Source organism: Lichenostomus cassidix, chromosome 3, assembly GCF_008360975.1.
Source record: "Lichenostomus cassidix isolate B80296 chromosome 3, HeHo_3.0, whole genome shotgun sequence".
NCBI classification, from domain to species: Eukaryota; Metazoa; Chordata; class Aves; order Passeriformes; family Meliphagidae; genus Lichenostomus; species Lichenostomus cassidix.
Genome location: NC_139483.1, coordinates 49,200,210 through 49,216,946, shown reverse-complemented (window position 1 = coordinate 49,216,946; position 16,737 = coordinate 49,200,210). Strand labels below are relative to the sequence as shown.

Here is a 16,737-nt window from a genome sequence, read left to right as displayed (position 1 = left end):
AAGGACACAGGGCTAAATGCTGTACTGAATTATTTAGCACTGTTAGGATGTAGATGTTAATGATAAATCCAGAGAGAGAGCTCTGCCAGGAAAGCTTTGGTCATTGTGGGAGCGTATGATTGCTTCTGGTAAAAACGAGTTGTCAATTTAGTTAAATCAGGTTTACAGCTTTCTAGGATACTCGTTAAATGGCAATTGTTTCCAGCGAGAAGACTTTGAGCTATTTATCCAGAAAAAAGCAACACAAACTTATTTCACTGATGTGTGGTGACTTCTGAAGGGAGGACTATTTAACCGAAGTTGCAAGTTGAATCACGGTTTAACTCGTGCTGAAAAGTTGGAGGTGTTTTTGCTGCCTTGCTGTGAGCAGAGGGAAAGGCTGTTGCTAAATGTCCCTTTCAACTGTGGTGCATTTTGTGTGATTTCTCAAGGCTTATCTGTTCGAGCAAAAATTGTGTTTAGCACGATAATAGAAACTTAGGGTTAGAATCTTGACCTCTTATTTCTAGCTTGGACTTCTTTTCATCAACTCTTCTTTTTAGTTCTTGGCTCCCAGAAAATTGCAGTCCTAGCTGTCAGCGGCAGGCTCTGCTCCTGCAGCTCCAGCAATGGCAGTCTCAGTGCCAGCACTCACCTTCTCTAGTGAGAGGACTATGGAAGAAGCTTTTTCCAAGGCTGGCTGTGGTGGTCCCTGTGTCTGCAGCTTGCAGGAGGGATTCATCCTGCAGGTGAACCATGGCTGTAGGAAAGAGAGGTGATTGTTTGATAAATTGATCCCATTTTGTTGCTGAAGTTGCCAGGTGAGCAGTGGACAGGGAACAACAATACTGCGTGAAGGGCTGGTCTTACTGCTGAAGCAGCTGCCTTTGTTGGAAACTGAGCTCTTGCTTTGCTGAGGAGGTCCTGTGTGAAGCTAGAAAGCTCACCTCTGCAAAGCCTTTGCATGCTTGTGAGAAGACCCCTCCTTTCCTCAAGGCCTCACTTGTCATCTTGGAAAGCACATTCCAAGGTGGTGAGTTTGTCCAGCTGCACCAGCCCAGGGCAGTGACACTGTGACTTCTAATGGCCACTGAGCAGCCAGGTCCTAAATGTGGTTTAACAGGTCACAACCAAGTCGAGAAATACTTGATATCTCAACACCTTGTATAGAAGCAAGAATGACAATCATCTTTCCCAAATCAGTGTTAATAAATTCCTTAAGGAGTCTTGTGACTGTGTAGCTTAAATCTATAATCTCACGTGCAAGCAGGAAACATTCACATACTATCTTAATTAGGGTCTTAGTGCAGCCCCTAAGATTATTAATGCTATTTTTAAAAGCTTGCTATAAATTTGCTTTGGGACTTTGCATGAATAATGAGGAGAAGGAAAAAAATATATGTCTCCTTACAGTATAAACACCCTGTTTGGCATCCTTGGATTCTAGTTGATGAATTCTAGCCAAGAAAAATAAGGTGTGCAGTTTTAAGACTCACTGACCTGATTTGTCAAGTGCTGCTTTGAATTCTTGACCTCTGGAAAATGATTTAACTTCGTAGAGCCGAGGCCAAATGGGAATTTGGGGAAATGCAGTGCCTTTTGTCGTGCAGGTAATTAGAATATAAAATAATGATTGTCCCTCTGGCTTTTTATATCATCAGTGGACCCAGCAGCCAGATTAGTGAGTGTGATTGGGATACCCTCTTCCTGCTGCCAGGGATCAGGTGCCCATTTACTGCACTGCCTTTGTAGAGCAGACCTGCTCCTGTGCAGAACTGAAACAGAGCCATTCAAGACTGGGCTTGTGATGGCAAATCTGTTGCAGATTTCTGCCAGCCCTGTGGGGCACACGTGACACTTATTTTTCCTTGTCACAAGGAGCTCATAAATACCATGGTAGCTTGGGCATGCTGTAATGTGAAAGCTGGGGCGAAGAGGATCATCCTAAATTCCTAGTCCCTTGACCAGATGTCAGGCCTGCCCCTTTGAAGTGTGGGTCAGGTTAAGGGATCATCAGATCTTGACATGGACAAAATGTCCTGCCCTCTCCTCCACTGGCTTTGTTCTTTGAAATAGTTTGAACTAGAATCTGCCTGGTCAAACAACCTGGAGAAAATAGCTGACACAGAGTGGCAACACTGACTTTGATTAAAGTTTGGTAAAGGCTTGTGAAACAATGCCAACATGATGTTTTTAGAGGCAGTATTACTATTATCACTTCCAATGTGCTAGCAGGGAGAGACTTTCTGGGGAAGCCACTGTAGAAAATAGGCACAGCCAGTGTCCTCTGTTTGAAGCTCAAACTGTCTGTCATAAATAATTAATCTCTCTGATTTGCTGAGATGTTTGAGCTAGCAGTGTAATTCTAGGCTGTGTTGCCACTAATACTGGTAGGGAACACAATATCCACAGTGCCCTAGATTCCTTTCAAGTTTCTTGCTATTTTCCTCCTCCAGTTTCTTTTGCTGCTGTCCACAGATGGCAGTGAAACTTCTCTTCTTGAATGACTGTGATGCTATGAGGGAGAGTATGAGGGCTCATCTGAGTAATACAAAACTAGAATTTCAGTGGGTGAGGTGTTACCACTGTTAGCAGTCCTGTGTTGGCAGGTGTAGATTCATAGGGTGAAATGGAGGGAGGATGACTTTTGCCTATAACCTGCTGGTAGGTGCTTCTGTGTCCTTCTGATGGAAGTGGTGCTGGCTTTTGTCCCTTACCTTACACTTGGGTAATTAAGCAACTCTGTTTTGTACTTTTCTTGATAATTTTTTCATTATATTGAGCTTTTAGCTTTAAGTTTTTGTTTGTTTATTATCAATACATTTGTTTTTCAAAAACAAAGCACCTTCTGAAGAGAAATCTCCCCACCAAAATAAACCCACTGTGAGCTCAAAGATAGACACAAGTTGGCATAGGTCTGCCATAGCTCTGTAGAGTGGTTTTTGAGGACAGGATTGACATTCTCACAGCCTGTAGAAGCAAAGGGTGTGGAGACCCTGCTACAAAATGTGTGCAGGCTGATGCTGCCCCTTGGAGTAGGGAGCAGGAGGAGGTACTGCTGAGTTATTGATCCCAGATCGCCGTGCTGCAGATGGGTAGCTGAAAGCAAAACCATTAGAGAGAGTGCCAGGGACAGACCTGAGGCTGCTGCCAGAGCAGGGTTGCTTACTGCAGAATATCCCTCAAAGTTCTGTGAGTGTGATAACGCTTGAAAAGCTCTGTGGTTGTGGCTGAGCAGTATCCATCTGATGATACTGTCTAGAGCTATGGGGTTTTATTAAGTAATTTAAAAAAAAAAAAAGTGTTAATCTAGGTTTTATCCCTTTCATTTACATTTAGTCATCCTTTACCCTGAATTCTTGTTTTCTCTTATTTAAGAGAAAAATCTGCCACCTCTGCAGAGCAGAGGTGTTTGTTACCCTGGTCTTAAAGAATGGCACACAGGTTTTTTGTGGTGTGGCTGTAGTCAGGTCGAGCTCCATACTCATTTTTGTACACTTTTATTATTAATATTGTTCATTTATCTCATTGCTGTTTCTGGGAAATTATTTTTATCTCAACCTGTGATCTTTGCCTTTTGTGCCTCCAATTCTCCTCTCTAACCATCTGCAGAAGGGAGGAGAAGGAGGAAAAAGCAAGAGGTATGTGGTTTAGAGTTTCAGTGGAAACACTAAACTGGGGAGTACCATTCCTAAACCATGACTCCAATATAGGGAATAAACTTTTAAGGAGAAACGTGAATGTATGGTAAACCTTCAGGTGAGCTTTTAAAAGTAAACTTTTAAGATTTACCTTACTCTTCATTGTATTTGATGTTGCTCATCCTGGCTGCTGACCTTGTGTAGTGCTGGGCAGACCTTACATACAGAACTCACAATCTGTCTGCAGTCTTGTGTTCAATTCTTTGTTCAAATTGATGCAATCTTCTGCTAGAATATTGTGAATCCCTGAATGAAATCTTGAGACTGTGTCCAAGTACAGCAGTCTCTGTGTCACTACTTGTTGCTAACGCAGTTAATTTTACATAAAAGCACAATCATAGCTTTATAGCCTGATTTAGTTAGTACTATCTGCTATCAAAAATCTAATCTAATCTAGATTCTAAAGGAATTATTCTTTCTGACACTGTTGCTTAGAACCAGTGGCAGGAGAGTGCTGTTGGAAAAGCAATAGCTCTTTTAGCTTCTAAAACAAGCTCAGCTCTTCTTCAGAGTGGGAAAAAAGCAAATTAACTCTCAAGTCCTTTGCCATCCCTTTAAAGTCAGGGGTGGCTCCACAGCAGAACTGTAGTTATTAACATACTCTCTTACAGGTTATTGTCCCTGATTACAGAATTAGAGAGGTCCTGATATCTCTCATCATTAACAATGAATCTGTAACTCTTAATTTGCCATTATTAAAATACTTGAAACATTCGAAAAATCAGGATACACTTGTTCAGTGTTGTACTCAGTGGTCAAGGAAAGGCCAAGGGAGACCTGGCCTGTTACTTACAGAGGAGAAAGTAAGTAAGGGAGACCTTGGCCTTTGGCCCTTTTTGGACACGAGAGAAAATTATTCCTGTCTGTGTACTTCTGAATCCATATGAAACTTCCTGAACTGTATTATTTAACAAAACATCAGCTGAGAGGATTTGAGTAATTTTGTACTCTTTTGCTTGAAATTAAACACATTTCATGTACTGCTCCAGTTCAGACCTGACATCCTGAAGCTTAATCTCCTGATTTGAATCTAGAGATTTCTACTTCAAACTTATGGAGAGGATGCACATCCTCCTGCAACCTGTAGAACACAGTTTGCTATAGAAATGAAATGCATTAAGAAAATCTTGTATATAAAAAGGCCCCAAAGCTGCAGATGTGGCAAGACCTTTATTTTCTCAAGTACAGCTGTTGATGGTCCAACTGGCCAGCAATATTGCAGTCAAGTCTGGATTTTTGGGTATGAGCCTAAACACCCTCCGTAGAAAACCATGGGTACAAAGGCAAAGGCTTTGATTGTGGTTTCTTTAAACAAGGGGCTTAGCCTGGCAGCAGGGAGTGGCATTGCAAGCCCATCATGAAATAAATGTGTTGTCTGAGGGATGTGTGAATGCTTAGAGGGGAATAATTGCACATTAGAAATACCTGGACAGTTGAGCTGCTGAGAAGCACTACTCAGTGTGGGCAGCTTTGTAAGTAACAGGCCAGGTTTTCAGCTAGGAAATGTGACTGCAGCCCAAGAATGATGTGCTGATGTTAAGGTGTGTAGAGTTACGTGATAGTGCCTTCTGTGGTAAGCTGATGTTGAGGTGAGGATCAAAACAGTAGCAAAAGGTAAAGAAGATTCTGCTCTGGGGCTTGGGGTGGTTGAATGGATGATCTGAACAGTTCCTTCATGTGGGCAGTCTGTCATGTCCTTAATTCAAGACACGTTATTGTCATTGGAGAGAGTATTGAGAAAATATCCACTGCAGTGACCCACTTCTGGATAGGGAGTGGGAAGAGGGTGTCCCATGGTGCATCCCAGTTCCAGTTCAGCCTGCATGGGCTGCATTGATGCTGCTGTGCAAAATGTTGTTCCTGTGTGAAGCTTCAGGGTCACTCAGAGTTGTACACAGGGGAAAGCCTGGGGCCAGGCTGATTAAAAGTAGATTTTCTTTTTAAGGAAAAAGTAGATTTTGCTTGGAGCAGTGGTGGACTAAGGGAATCAGCAGTGAACAGAACATCTGAGGCAATTATTTGATTCTGCTACAAGGTGGGGATCCACTCACCTTTTCCAGGCACATCCTCACACTCCCAGTGTCAGGTGGCCCAGTGTTTAGGCAGCAGGAACCAGGGGGCTGCTGTGGGGCAATGGGGCCTGTAGGGTCAGCAGTTTCAATGTGCCCAGGTTGTAGGGGCAGCACTAGGCCTGACTGGTTAGAGGCATTTACGTTATGATGTCGCTCTTCAGGGTTTAGGGTTTTTAAAATTTTATTTGGCTCCAAATATTACTCTTTGCTATGTGCAGGATGTAAACTTTGCTATGTGCAGGGTGTAAACCCCATTCCCAACAGACCCTCAATAGTGGTCATTCTTCTTGTCCTACTTTCAGCACAGCTCTGCCTAAAAAACTGAAAATGTTTGATAAAAAATGAGCAAGCTATATTGAAATGGTTTTTTTTTTCCTTCTTTCATGGTTGGCTTTGAAAACTAATGATCTTTATTCTCTTGGGCTTGGGGCTGGTCACAAGAACTTGCATTGAGATATTAAATTATTTAGTGTCCTTTTAAAAGAAAAGGTAATGTATGCAAGAGAGATGTAAGATCTGCTCTGGTGACCATCCCTGCAGCTGGGATTTTAAAAGAACATTTTTATCAGGGACCTTGTGCTTGTGGTGCCACCACTGCAATTCCACCCAGAAACCGACTCTTGTGTTTTCTCAAGGGAGGATGAACTGTTTTTGCAAGTAAGCACTGTGAACCAACCAACAGCCTTGTCGCCTTCCTCTCCTCGCTTGAGTTACTGCAATGCCTTTTCAAAGCAATTTTTCACTTTCTCATTATGTTTGACATTGTTTCCCAAGCTTGTCTTTTTTGACCTCCTAGACAAAATTACTTATAGGGATAGATTTCAGTACAGCATCTTATCCAGTTTTATTTTGATCTCTTCCTCTTTCTGTAATCTGTGGCACAAAGAATCTGATTTGAAGAACAAAGCAGTCTGCTGGGAATATATTGTAACATTAAAAACCACAGTAAATAATTGATAAATGCTACACAGGAAAGTATTCCACATTATTTTAAGTAATTTTGTTTGACTGTGGTGGGGAGTGAAGATGATAGGAGATCAGAAGTGGTCACACTAACCACAGTGAACAAAAATATTTCAGGCTGGGCATATTTCCTCAGAGCTGGCAAAGGAGAAGTATTGTCTCTCCTTTATGGGTACAGATTTCCCAGCAAATATGGTGGAGAAAAAGGTAAAAATTTCTTGCAAAAACAAAACAAAAAACCAACCAGATTTACTACTACAGATTACTATCAGGAGTCAGAAAATTACACATGCAGCCTGCCTAATATGTTGGATTTGGGGTTTTTGTTGGTGTTTTTGTTTGTTTGGGGTTTGTTTGTTTTTGTTTGTTTCTTGAGGTTTTTTGTTTTGGTTTGGTTTTTTAAAAAAAAAAATTGTATTTTTTTTCTTCAGTATAAGAGTAGGACCTTGCTGACCTGTCCTTACATCTAAATGGTTCTGATTTATTTTGGATTCCGCTGGGTTTTGAAATCTGCCTACTGACTGCACTCTTCTAGGACACTGTGTCATGCATTTGGATAAAGAGTTCAATTTGTGTTTGTTCACAGTGATATTAGATGTTAAGAGGTTTATCCTGATGCTAGCTTCTTTGCCAAACACTCCCAAATCAGAGATCACCCTGCATTTCACATAGCTCTGTGGACAGAACCCCAACCTCGTTCTACTTCTTATTTCAACTTCTGCCAAAGGTTTTCTCAATGAACCAAAAAGTTTCTTCATCTGGAAAGCATGATCAAGAAGTACCTGTCCTGAAGAGAGCATGCTTCCAGCAGGATTACTGAAAATATTGTCTTCTTATTACCTGAGTGCTTGGGGGTATGGATGTGACAGTGTTCTCCTATGGAACACTACTGTGCATTATCTCTAGGCTGCCTTTATCGCTCCTATAAACTGTCTTTTCTGGTTTTTTTGTGGGGTTTTTTTTGTTTTTGTTTTTTTTTTCTTGCCAGATTATCTCACAGATCTACAACTCTGGGATAAGCATGAGGCCAGAGCATGTGTTTAGATACTTTGGGCCATTTTGAGCTCAAGAACAAATTTTTTACTTGCTCAGTTGCTCATCCCACCTGTAAAATGGTAGTAGTGACACTGGACACTCCCTTGGCCCCCTGTCAAAAAAAAAACAATTAGGAAAGATGTTCGCCTTGGTATCAGGGGAGCTTTTAACTTTTAGTTTAATAGAGATTAACACAGGGTAGCCAGTGAAAAACCTACATTGTGAAAAAAATGAATGAGTTCAGTGAATCCACGGAAAAAAAGACAACACCTGAGATTTAACGGTGTGCCTGTTTAGTCTCTTTTTAAATTTCATTGTTTTTAAAATATTATTGACAGCTGTTTTCTTTGGCAAGTGCTCTTAACACTATGCTCAACAGAAGAACAAGCCAAGTATCTTCTAGAAAAGTACAAAGCAAGTTCACCCCTTCTACCACGTGTGGATCTCTTGTACCAGTGGCAGCAGAAGTCATGCTAGCCTGACCCCAGCATTGGCAGGAGGGCAACTGGGAATTTGTACATGTAAGGAGTGAGTGGAGTAGTGGAGCAGCACTTTTTGTATTTACCCCATTGCTGTTTCACATTACTGAATGATCTTTAGGATGAAATTAAAATCTTCCTAATGGGCTCCAAATGAGATGTGTGGAGCAGCAGAAGGTAGTTTCCTGGAATGAAATTAGATCTGACGGTTGGGATTTAACACTCTCTTTTGCCAGAAGTGTGTAAGATTATTAAAGCATCACAACCTCATTTGGTTGCTTTGTAATCTGCTCTTAACCTTCATGCTGATGAGGCTGTTATGTAACAGCCAGTGAAGGCCAGACCTTATGTTGCTTCAGTGCATGGGAGCCCAGAGATCCCAGTGAGGCCAGGTGGAAAGCTGGATGCATTTTCAGTCTTGAGATTATATGGAAAGCTTTGCTTTGGGCTGTGGATAGCATCCCTGAGCACAGAGAGATGTACCCTAGGGTTACTGTACGATGTCTTGTCTTGTCACTGAAACACTCCTGCTTTCAGGAGGCCTCATGGCAACTCTCTTGACAGGGATAGTGGCCAACCATTTCTCCTTCAATACCTACATTTTGGTTGCGTACAGAAGCAGGGGTGGCTGCTGTTAAGAAGGTGTTTACTATTTTCATTAAAATAAAGGCTTTTCTTCAACAGGAGCAATCTTTAATCAAAAGAGGGATGTAGGTGACGGGGAGAGCCCTTGCTGAGCTCTCCTTTTAGCAGAATGAAACATTGCACTATCCATGTATCTGTTTACTGGAACACCTGATCAGTGCTATCCAAACTGACTCTGGTCAGGGAATGCCTAGCCTAACACCCCAACAAAAGTCTGGCTGTGAATGAAAGCTCTGAGCAACCCATCTCTAATGAAATCAGAGCAAAAAGTATTCTCCTCATTTAAATGGAGGGAGAAATGTTTTACCTGTCTAGATGCTTCAAAATTCTGCACAGCATCTAGCTGCACTTTAACTATCTCAGTAGCTTCATCCTTCTCCATCCCACAAACCCAGACTCTGGCTTGAAGTGCTGTAGGACTCATTTGTCAGTGTTTAGATCTCAGCTCCCACCAAAGCCACCTAGAAGTTCAGAGTGACTGAATTCCCAAGGTCACCAATGAAAACTGCAGTTCCTGCTAGTACATACCAAGTATTTCAGGCCCTTTCTTGGCTCTGTTCCTTTGCTTCATTAGGAACTGTACAATAACTTTCATTAGACAAAACCAAAGCATACGTTATTTTGCATTTGCATCTTTATTCTACAACACAAACAACATAGTTTATACTTTTTGTTTTAAAATATTTCCATTTCAGAATTCAGTCAGAATAAAATATACACAAAATACAATTTGCAAGCCAGCTGACAGTGACTGCCCAACCACTGGACACCCAAGGACCATACAAAGCTAGCAGCACAACAGGACATGGTGGACATGGGGAAGTGTTCTTCTAAAGAAGAGCAGAAAGGTAGAGGGAGGAAACACGGATGAGACCAAGGAATTGCAGATAGGTATGAACTCAGCAGAAGATAAACCCAAGGTTAGGGCTTGCTTGACAAGGTAATTTATAGTCTCTCTTAAGAAGTATTATTGGCTCCTCCTGAATATACAGCTAGAGAGATTAAGTCCTAGGAATCATGTTTTGTGGTAAAATTCTTCCTCTGGCAGCCATCATCATGGAAATAAAATCTGATTTTTTAAAAATTTTTGAACAGGAAAGACTTAGATCTTTGGCAAAATGGAGTGTCTACTCCCTTTGGCTTGCTTCAGTTCTGGTAGAAGGGCCCATAGAAGTATGTTTGCATGTCACAAAAGATGACAAAAAGGGGTGAGGGAAAAGAGGCAGAGAATAGAAAGTGAGGGGAACTGAAAGAAGGTTCTTGCTGCTGTCATTGCACACTTTCAATCTTTTGCTCCCATCTGCTCTAGCAAACAGGGCTCTGTCACCACCAAGCTCTGCCCTTCCTGGCTGTTCTCCCTTTAGTATTGAGTCCTGCCTTCCTCTGCTAAGTGGGGGGCTCAGGAGTCACAGCCTGATTGTGGAGGAGATATTTGTCCCTTGCTTGAACCTGTGTACCTGTACCAGTCTGCTAGCTCAGCTCTCTCGCTTTAGCTTGCTGCTTACAGCACTTCACCACAGCCCAGATGGACCAAATGCATGGACAGCAAGCAGGGCCCTGGTGCTCCATGGGAATCAGATAAAATTCATGGAAGTAAATAAACTACCTTTTGAAAAGTGGGATGTCGGGGTAAAAGGATTGAAATAGATCCTGTTGCCATGTTTCTTAACTGAAAATGCTTTCCATAAACTCAGCTCCCTGATTCAATGTGGCAGTGTAGACTATGCAAACCTCAACTTGTGATTTTGCCAAAAATTGGAATTTGAGGGATCTGGTTCCACAGGCGAGCTCATTATTGCATTAATCCAGGATCATTCAGTGTAGCTCCACTAATATCTACAGAATTAAGGCATTTCTTCTTCCCTCTGCTTTCAGTTTTCAGCTTGGAGACCTCTGAGCACTAAGTGAAAAGACTGATGCATACTTAGGCCATGTGTGTTTTTATTTTTCCTTTTTAAATAGCCAGCACTGCACATTTGGATCAAGCTGTTTGTTTAGTATCATATTAGTTAGTGTCACATATAAAGTATATGTTCTGAGGGGAATTAGTGGAAACAACAGAAAGAGGATCTACGACATTCCTTGCAGCTGTACAACTTCCAGGAGTCCCAGGTGTGTTGCTGGTGAGGACTGCTGAGAGACCCTTTGGTCATATCCCTATAGGAGCTTCACTCAAATTCAGGAAGCTCAGTGAGGAGGGATTGCTAGCTGCCACATGCTTCTGTCTACATTGCATAAAATCCAATATTTGTGCTTCTGTGCTATGGTAAATTGGTCCTTTACACTAAAAGAAGAGAAACTTCTTTTGGTAAATTGATGGTATCACCTTATTTCTTTAGACAATTGTGGAATGATCAGCAACTGAAAAAAGCCTATTTCATGTCATATACCATGATTAGCCCTGTACATAGGTCTTCCCATAAATTACTATGACTGGAGTAATGAGTAAATAGCCTGCTTAGAAAAGATCTTAGTATAAAAGCAAAAAAAGAAAAAAGGAAGTACTTCACTTTTTTGTGAATTAAAAACAATTTAGCACTGAGAAACAGCATTTCTAGAATGGATTGCTGAAGGTGACAATAGCCAAACCACATACTCAATTTCTCGACAGGCTTCTACAGAAATGAGCTAGGTAAAAAATACAGTTTTGGCTTGCTGGATCTGTGCAAAAGTGAGGGTTCTGTTTTTTCAGTATTGGGATGTGTGGGACTGTGAGCTGGTTTCTGTGGATTTTTCAACCAGGAGGTGTCTGGAGGACAGCAGCAGAGAGGCTGACACAAGGAACTGTACAGGACTCACCCTTTCCTGAGAATCTGTGAACCTCTAGGTAGGGACTGAGGGATTCAAGGACTGAGTCCTGAGTATTAAAGACATCTAGCTACTTGACTTCCATTGACTTCAACAGCTTCAGCACTCTGAGTGTGGGCCTGAGCTGTGAAGAAAGGAACAAAGTACAGTCAGCACACAGAGCTGGACTCTCTACTTTCTAACTTGTTTGCCACTTGCTTTCACACCAATACTCTGCTGAGCTCTGCAGTGTTGATACCAACACTGAGAAGCTGCTGTATAAAGTACAGGTGAAGACTGCACATGGTAATTAGAGGTGGGGCTGTTATCTTTGGCGAGTGAGGCTTTGTCAGTGGATTTTACAGTATGGTTTAGGTTTAAACAAAACTTGAAGCTCAAACTGAAAGGGAAAGCACCTTACAAGTCACAGGTGTAAACTGTGCTTGGCCTTGACATGAGCAAGCCATAGTGCAGAGGACATAAATTTTTCATCTGTGATGAGGCAAAAGCTCTGTTGCCTGTGCTGGGAGTTGTACAAGGAAAGAATTACCCAGGTCTATGTAAATCTTTTTCTAATAGTTCTTTCTTTATGCTAAATTAAGTCAGTTCTCAAATTAGTGTTTATCCCTAGGAAAGTATTAAATCTGTATCTTAACATCTTAAAGACATGAAAGCATGTTAACCAAGAGATAGGGGTGGTAATTCAATGGCTGCTGAATGCTCAGAAAAGGTACCAGAATAACTGTGTTAACCATTGCTGGTGTGACACAAATGCATAACACAGCAGATAAGCATATTACTAATGTGGATAGCTCTCTGAAAATATGCTGAATGCTCAGAATATGGCAGTAATTTGAGCTACAGATATGTGTACCTACACACATCAATCACCTCATATGACTGCATATGTTCACAGCGCAGAATAAAGTGCAAACATATGCAATGACCTGAGACCATATAAGTTGGGGTCAAACCCTGCCCCTGTTCCATAGGAAAAGGATCACTTTCCTGATGAATGCTATGCTTTTCTCAGCTTTAAATATTTGCACAGTGATGAGTTATTTCATGTGCTTAAAGCTTTAGCAACTTTCTCTGTTAGCAACTGACTACAAGATTTTAAAATGAGATGTCCTTGCCTCTGCCTGCTGTGGCGGCCCTGAGGAGGGCAGTGTGAATTAGGCAAAGGCAGCAAGGTGCAGCTCTGGTACCTGGGAAGGATGTCAAGCTACTGCATCTTTTTTCTTTTTAAAAGCATTTCAGTAGAGTAAAATTTACTGGGCAACCATTTTGAAAAACACCTGGCCAGTTCAATTTAAAAAAAAATCAAACCCAACTCCTACAGAAATTTAAGTGACAAAAAAGGTAAGGGCAAGAGAAGAGAAGAATGCAGTCACTAACCAAGGCAAAGAGAAAGAGCAAGCTCAAGATGGATGCAGACAGAGTGGTTTTCTCAAGGCTCAAATGTTTGATTTAACAGTAAATTTTGATTTAACGCTGCCACACAAGGTTAATAGAGCCATCAGTAAGGATTTGAATGGGATACATGTGCGGATACAGGGGCTACTGACTGAGGTGCTTCCCCACTCACAAGCAGAAAGCAGAAAAGCCTCTGTAGCATGGACATGTACCTGGATTTGACTGGGATATGAAGTATTGGGAAGCCCCTTTCTGAAACTTAGGAGAGTCTGATGCCAGTCCCCTTTTCCTGGGACTACTCTGGCAGACTCCTCCTTTGGGCTAGAAGCTTGCTGTATGAGGTCTGAAGGTATCATGTTGGCAGTCATGAGCCATGAAACAGGCCACATAGGATCCATGAAATGGTGATAGCCACATTTATTGTTCTACTTCTTTGGGGTTTGCTGATGCGTATAGTTAATCTAGCAGAAAAATTGCTGAGAATCTGATGAACCAACTATTTAAAAAAAATTTGTTTATATTTTGAAGGTGCATCAGAAAGCTTCTACATCTCATGGTTATGGTTACTGAAGTGGCCATGTGCTGCTCCCCTCACCTGGTTACCATTTTACACACAAGGAACAGCAGCACATGCTGAACTTTACTACGTAAAGCCTGCTGCTTCAAAGATTCCTTCTCCCCTCCTTCTAAATTACATTTCTGGAATTACTCAAAGTTACTTATCGCCTCTTAGGGAGGAGTGTTAATGAGCAGAGGCACTGAGGGTGACAATGGGCACTTAGTGCATAATTGGAAGGACAAAGTTTGAAACAGGGCAACAGCAACATAGCAAATTTACTCATCCTCATTTTTCAATGAATACCCTTTTCCAATGGTATTCATGGTGTAAATAGTTGAAATAAAATTATTTTTTAGGTCAATGTCTGGGCTAATCAGTTAACACTACGTTATACTGCGTGCATGGATTTGAGGGAGGTGATGGTAATAGTATTGTCACTCCTAAAGCTTTTTTTCTGATTTACAGAAGGATTTTGTATTGCGACCACAACACAACCATGGTGTTTCCTAAATACTAGGGCCTCTTCTGTAGTCCTGAGTGATTTCACTAGTACTGCTATAAATTTTACTTCCCCTACATAATTTAGGGATTTGCTTTAGTTTTAGATTAGTATGGCAAGGATCTGCATCCATTCAATGCATTTATAATAAAAATCAGCAGAGTTTGCTGCTTTGAATATGGTTTATTATTCTGATTTCAGTTGTTGCCTAATTAATGTACTGCTTTAAAAGCAGCTCTGTATAGATGCCAAATAAACACTTTAACAAAAAAATGTAACCACACTTTTACTCTACCTAAAGATATGTAAGAAAGACATGGCAACAGAAATCAAACTGTGCTACTACTCTCCCAGATACCAAAGGCTAATCTAACCTGTCCCTGAGGAAATATTAAAGCTGTTGGGGGAAAATTGACAGTTGAAAACGTTAAATTAGTAATTTATAAAGTCAGTTTATGTGGTAGAAAAGAATTGTTTTTACAGAATTTTTATGTCCTTTAAACAATTTAGCAAAGGGAACTTTTGAAAGAAAGGGAAACAGCATGACTGGCACTACAGAAAGTTACGGGACAAATACTCCTTGTACAAGACTAGCAGGTGAAAAATGGGAAGTAGGCAATGGAAGGAAAAGGCAGGAGGATAGTGTCAGATAGTGTCTTTGTAAACAAAGCAGCTTAGGAGATGGCTGTTCAGTGGAGCTTCTTGGCTCCCTCTGTTTTTCCAGGTTTAAAATGCTAAAAGCAGTTAGTTGTGCAAAATCCAGGCCTGATATAAAGAGATTACATTTTTAGGATGCTTTGGAGCAGGGACTGAAGCTGTATATTTAGTTGGCGTGCACATTTTAAAAGCCTTGGGAGAATAGCATTAAAGGGTCACCCAAAATTAAAATCAACTAATTTTCAACAAGTTATCAACAAATTATATAGCATGGGAGTATGAGATTAAATGTCCCAGGGGCTGTGACATAACTTGTGCAGCAAGGTAACCCTTTGTCTAGTGTGAAAAGCATCACGTACGCATTTGACAACACAATAGTCAATCCTTCCCCTTCTCCTCTCTCTTACTATAACAGCAAATTGCAATAGTCCCAACAGGAGTGCTGCCTGGAGAAAGGATGTACCTCCATGACGATCTGTCCTTTTCTATTTACAGCAGCAGACAAGAAATGGAGAGAAACTGGAAATATACCTCCCTCTCATACCATTTTCCATCTTCCTTCAGCTCAAAGTGGGGTGATAGGCTACATTTAACAAAGGTGGTAAGAGTGTTCCTGCCTACAGGAGCAAACATAAATTTCCAGTGCAATAATAGCTGCAATGGTGCTTAAACTGGAACACTTTATCTCTGCTTAATGGAGTGCTGGATACTGGCACATGCTGGTATTTGCTGTGATGTGTCTTCCCCACAGCTTCACAGGAAAAAGCAAAACAAACTTCCCTTTGGCCATTAGAGGGAATTAGACGTGGCAAAATGCTCAGCTCTAGGCATAGGTGAAGAGGCAGCCAGGGTAGTGCTGCAGAGAGGGCAGTTTGACAGTGCCATTCCTCTTCAAGCCATACTCCAAAAGAGCAACAAAAGGATCAATAGTCTGTGCTTGGTTCACCTATTTTAGACCAGGGATTCTTTAGCTACTCCAAATGTGACTTCAAAGGCTCTTCATGGAGCAAAATAAATTTCCACTTTCTTTAGTAAGTAACACATTTAGTTACTACAATAATCTTTAGTTGGCTATCCTCTCTCATGCTAATTTTTGAAGGGAAGATTTTACCCTAAAAAGTGTCACCTTCTTACTTGTCCTATAGCCCCACCTTTTCACTGACTTGTATTTATTTACTTATTTTCTAAAAATAAATACATAGGCTTACTGACCTGGTTTGACCATCCACAAGACAGTTGCATTCACAGCAAATTGCAAGTGTGGAAGTTCTGCTGCAGTTTCTGGGTGGCTTCCACTGAAGCAAATTTGAATTAAAATGAAGGCTACTGAAATGCATCACCTCTTCCAGTAGGAGCCTGATTTATGGACAGATTCTGGGTTCTGGGGCCACACCAGATCCTCTGGACAGACTCGTGCCTTGCCTCCTTTGCTAGTGTGAGTGAGGGACACACAGTCTCAGGTGGATAGACAATATAAATCAACAACGTCATGATTTCTTAATTTATCACCAACAAACAGGCAATTAATGAACCCCAAGTACTTCTTTGCTGTATACCTTGAATGCCTTCTGCCCTTTGCAACAGAGCATAGCCTGGTTTAAATGATGATATCATAAACTCGTCCCACTCTTCCCAGCCATTCCCGTACTGCCTGGCGGACACGGATATCTGTCACGTGGCAGGTCAGCTGGCTGATACAGGGGAACACTGCTGGCTGCAGGGCTGTGAAAGTTTGGTCTGGCAGAGCCTGAATCTGGTTGAGGACTGTCAGCACCATGTTGGTCCATGCCTACAAATAAATTGGACAAAAAAAACTCTTTATAAGACCTTTCTAAATAAGTGAGCCCAGTGGCTGAGGCAGAAAATAAGGTATCCAGTGGTTGCAACCTCATGAAGAAGACTGAGTAATTCCATCATATTTAATGTTCACTGTGTCTTCCTAATT

At 41.3% G+C, this 16,737-nt stretch overlaps 1 protein-coding gene across 4 annotated transcripts in view; it reads right to left on the bottom strand.

The window, feature by feature from the left end:
* Positions 1-9,490: 9,490 nt before the first annotated feature.
* ARFGEF3 (ARFGEF family member 3) overlaps positions 9,491-16,737 on the bottom strand; it is an 88,563-nt gene continuing 81,316 nt past the window's right edge. For all 4 annotated transcript variants that reach the window (XM_085055676.1, XM_085055679.1, XM_085055677.1 and 1 more), the window contains one exon: positions 9,491-16,581. In XM_085055676.1, coding sequence (XP_084911802.1) covers positions 16,390-16,581 — 192 coding nt within the window. In that variant the 3' untranslated portion in view covers positions 9,491-16,389. The remainder of the gene's footprint in view (positions 16,582-16,737) is intronic.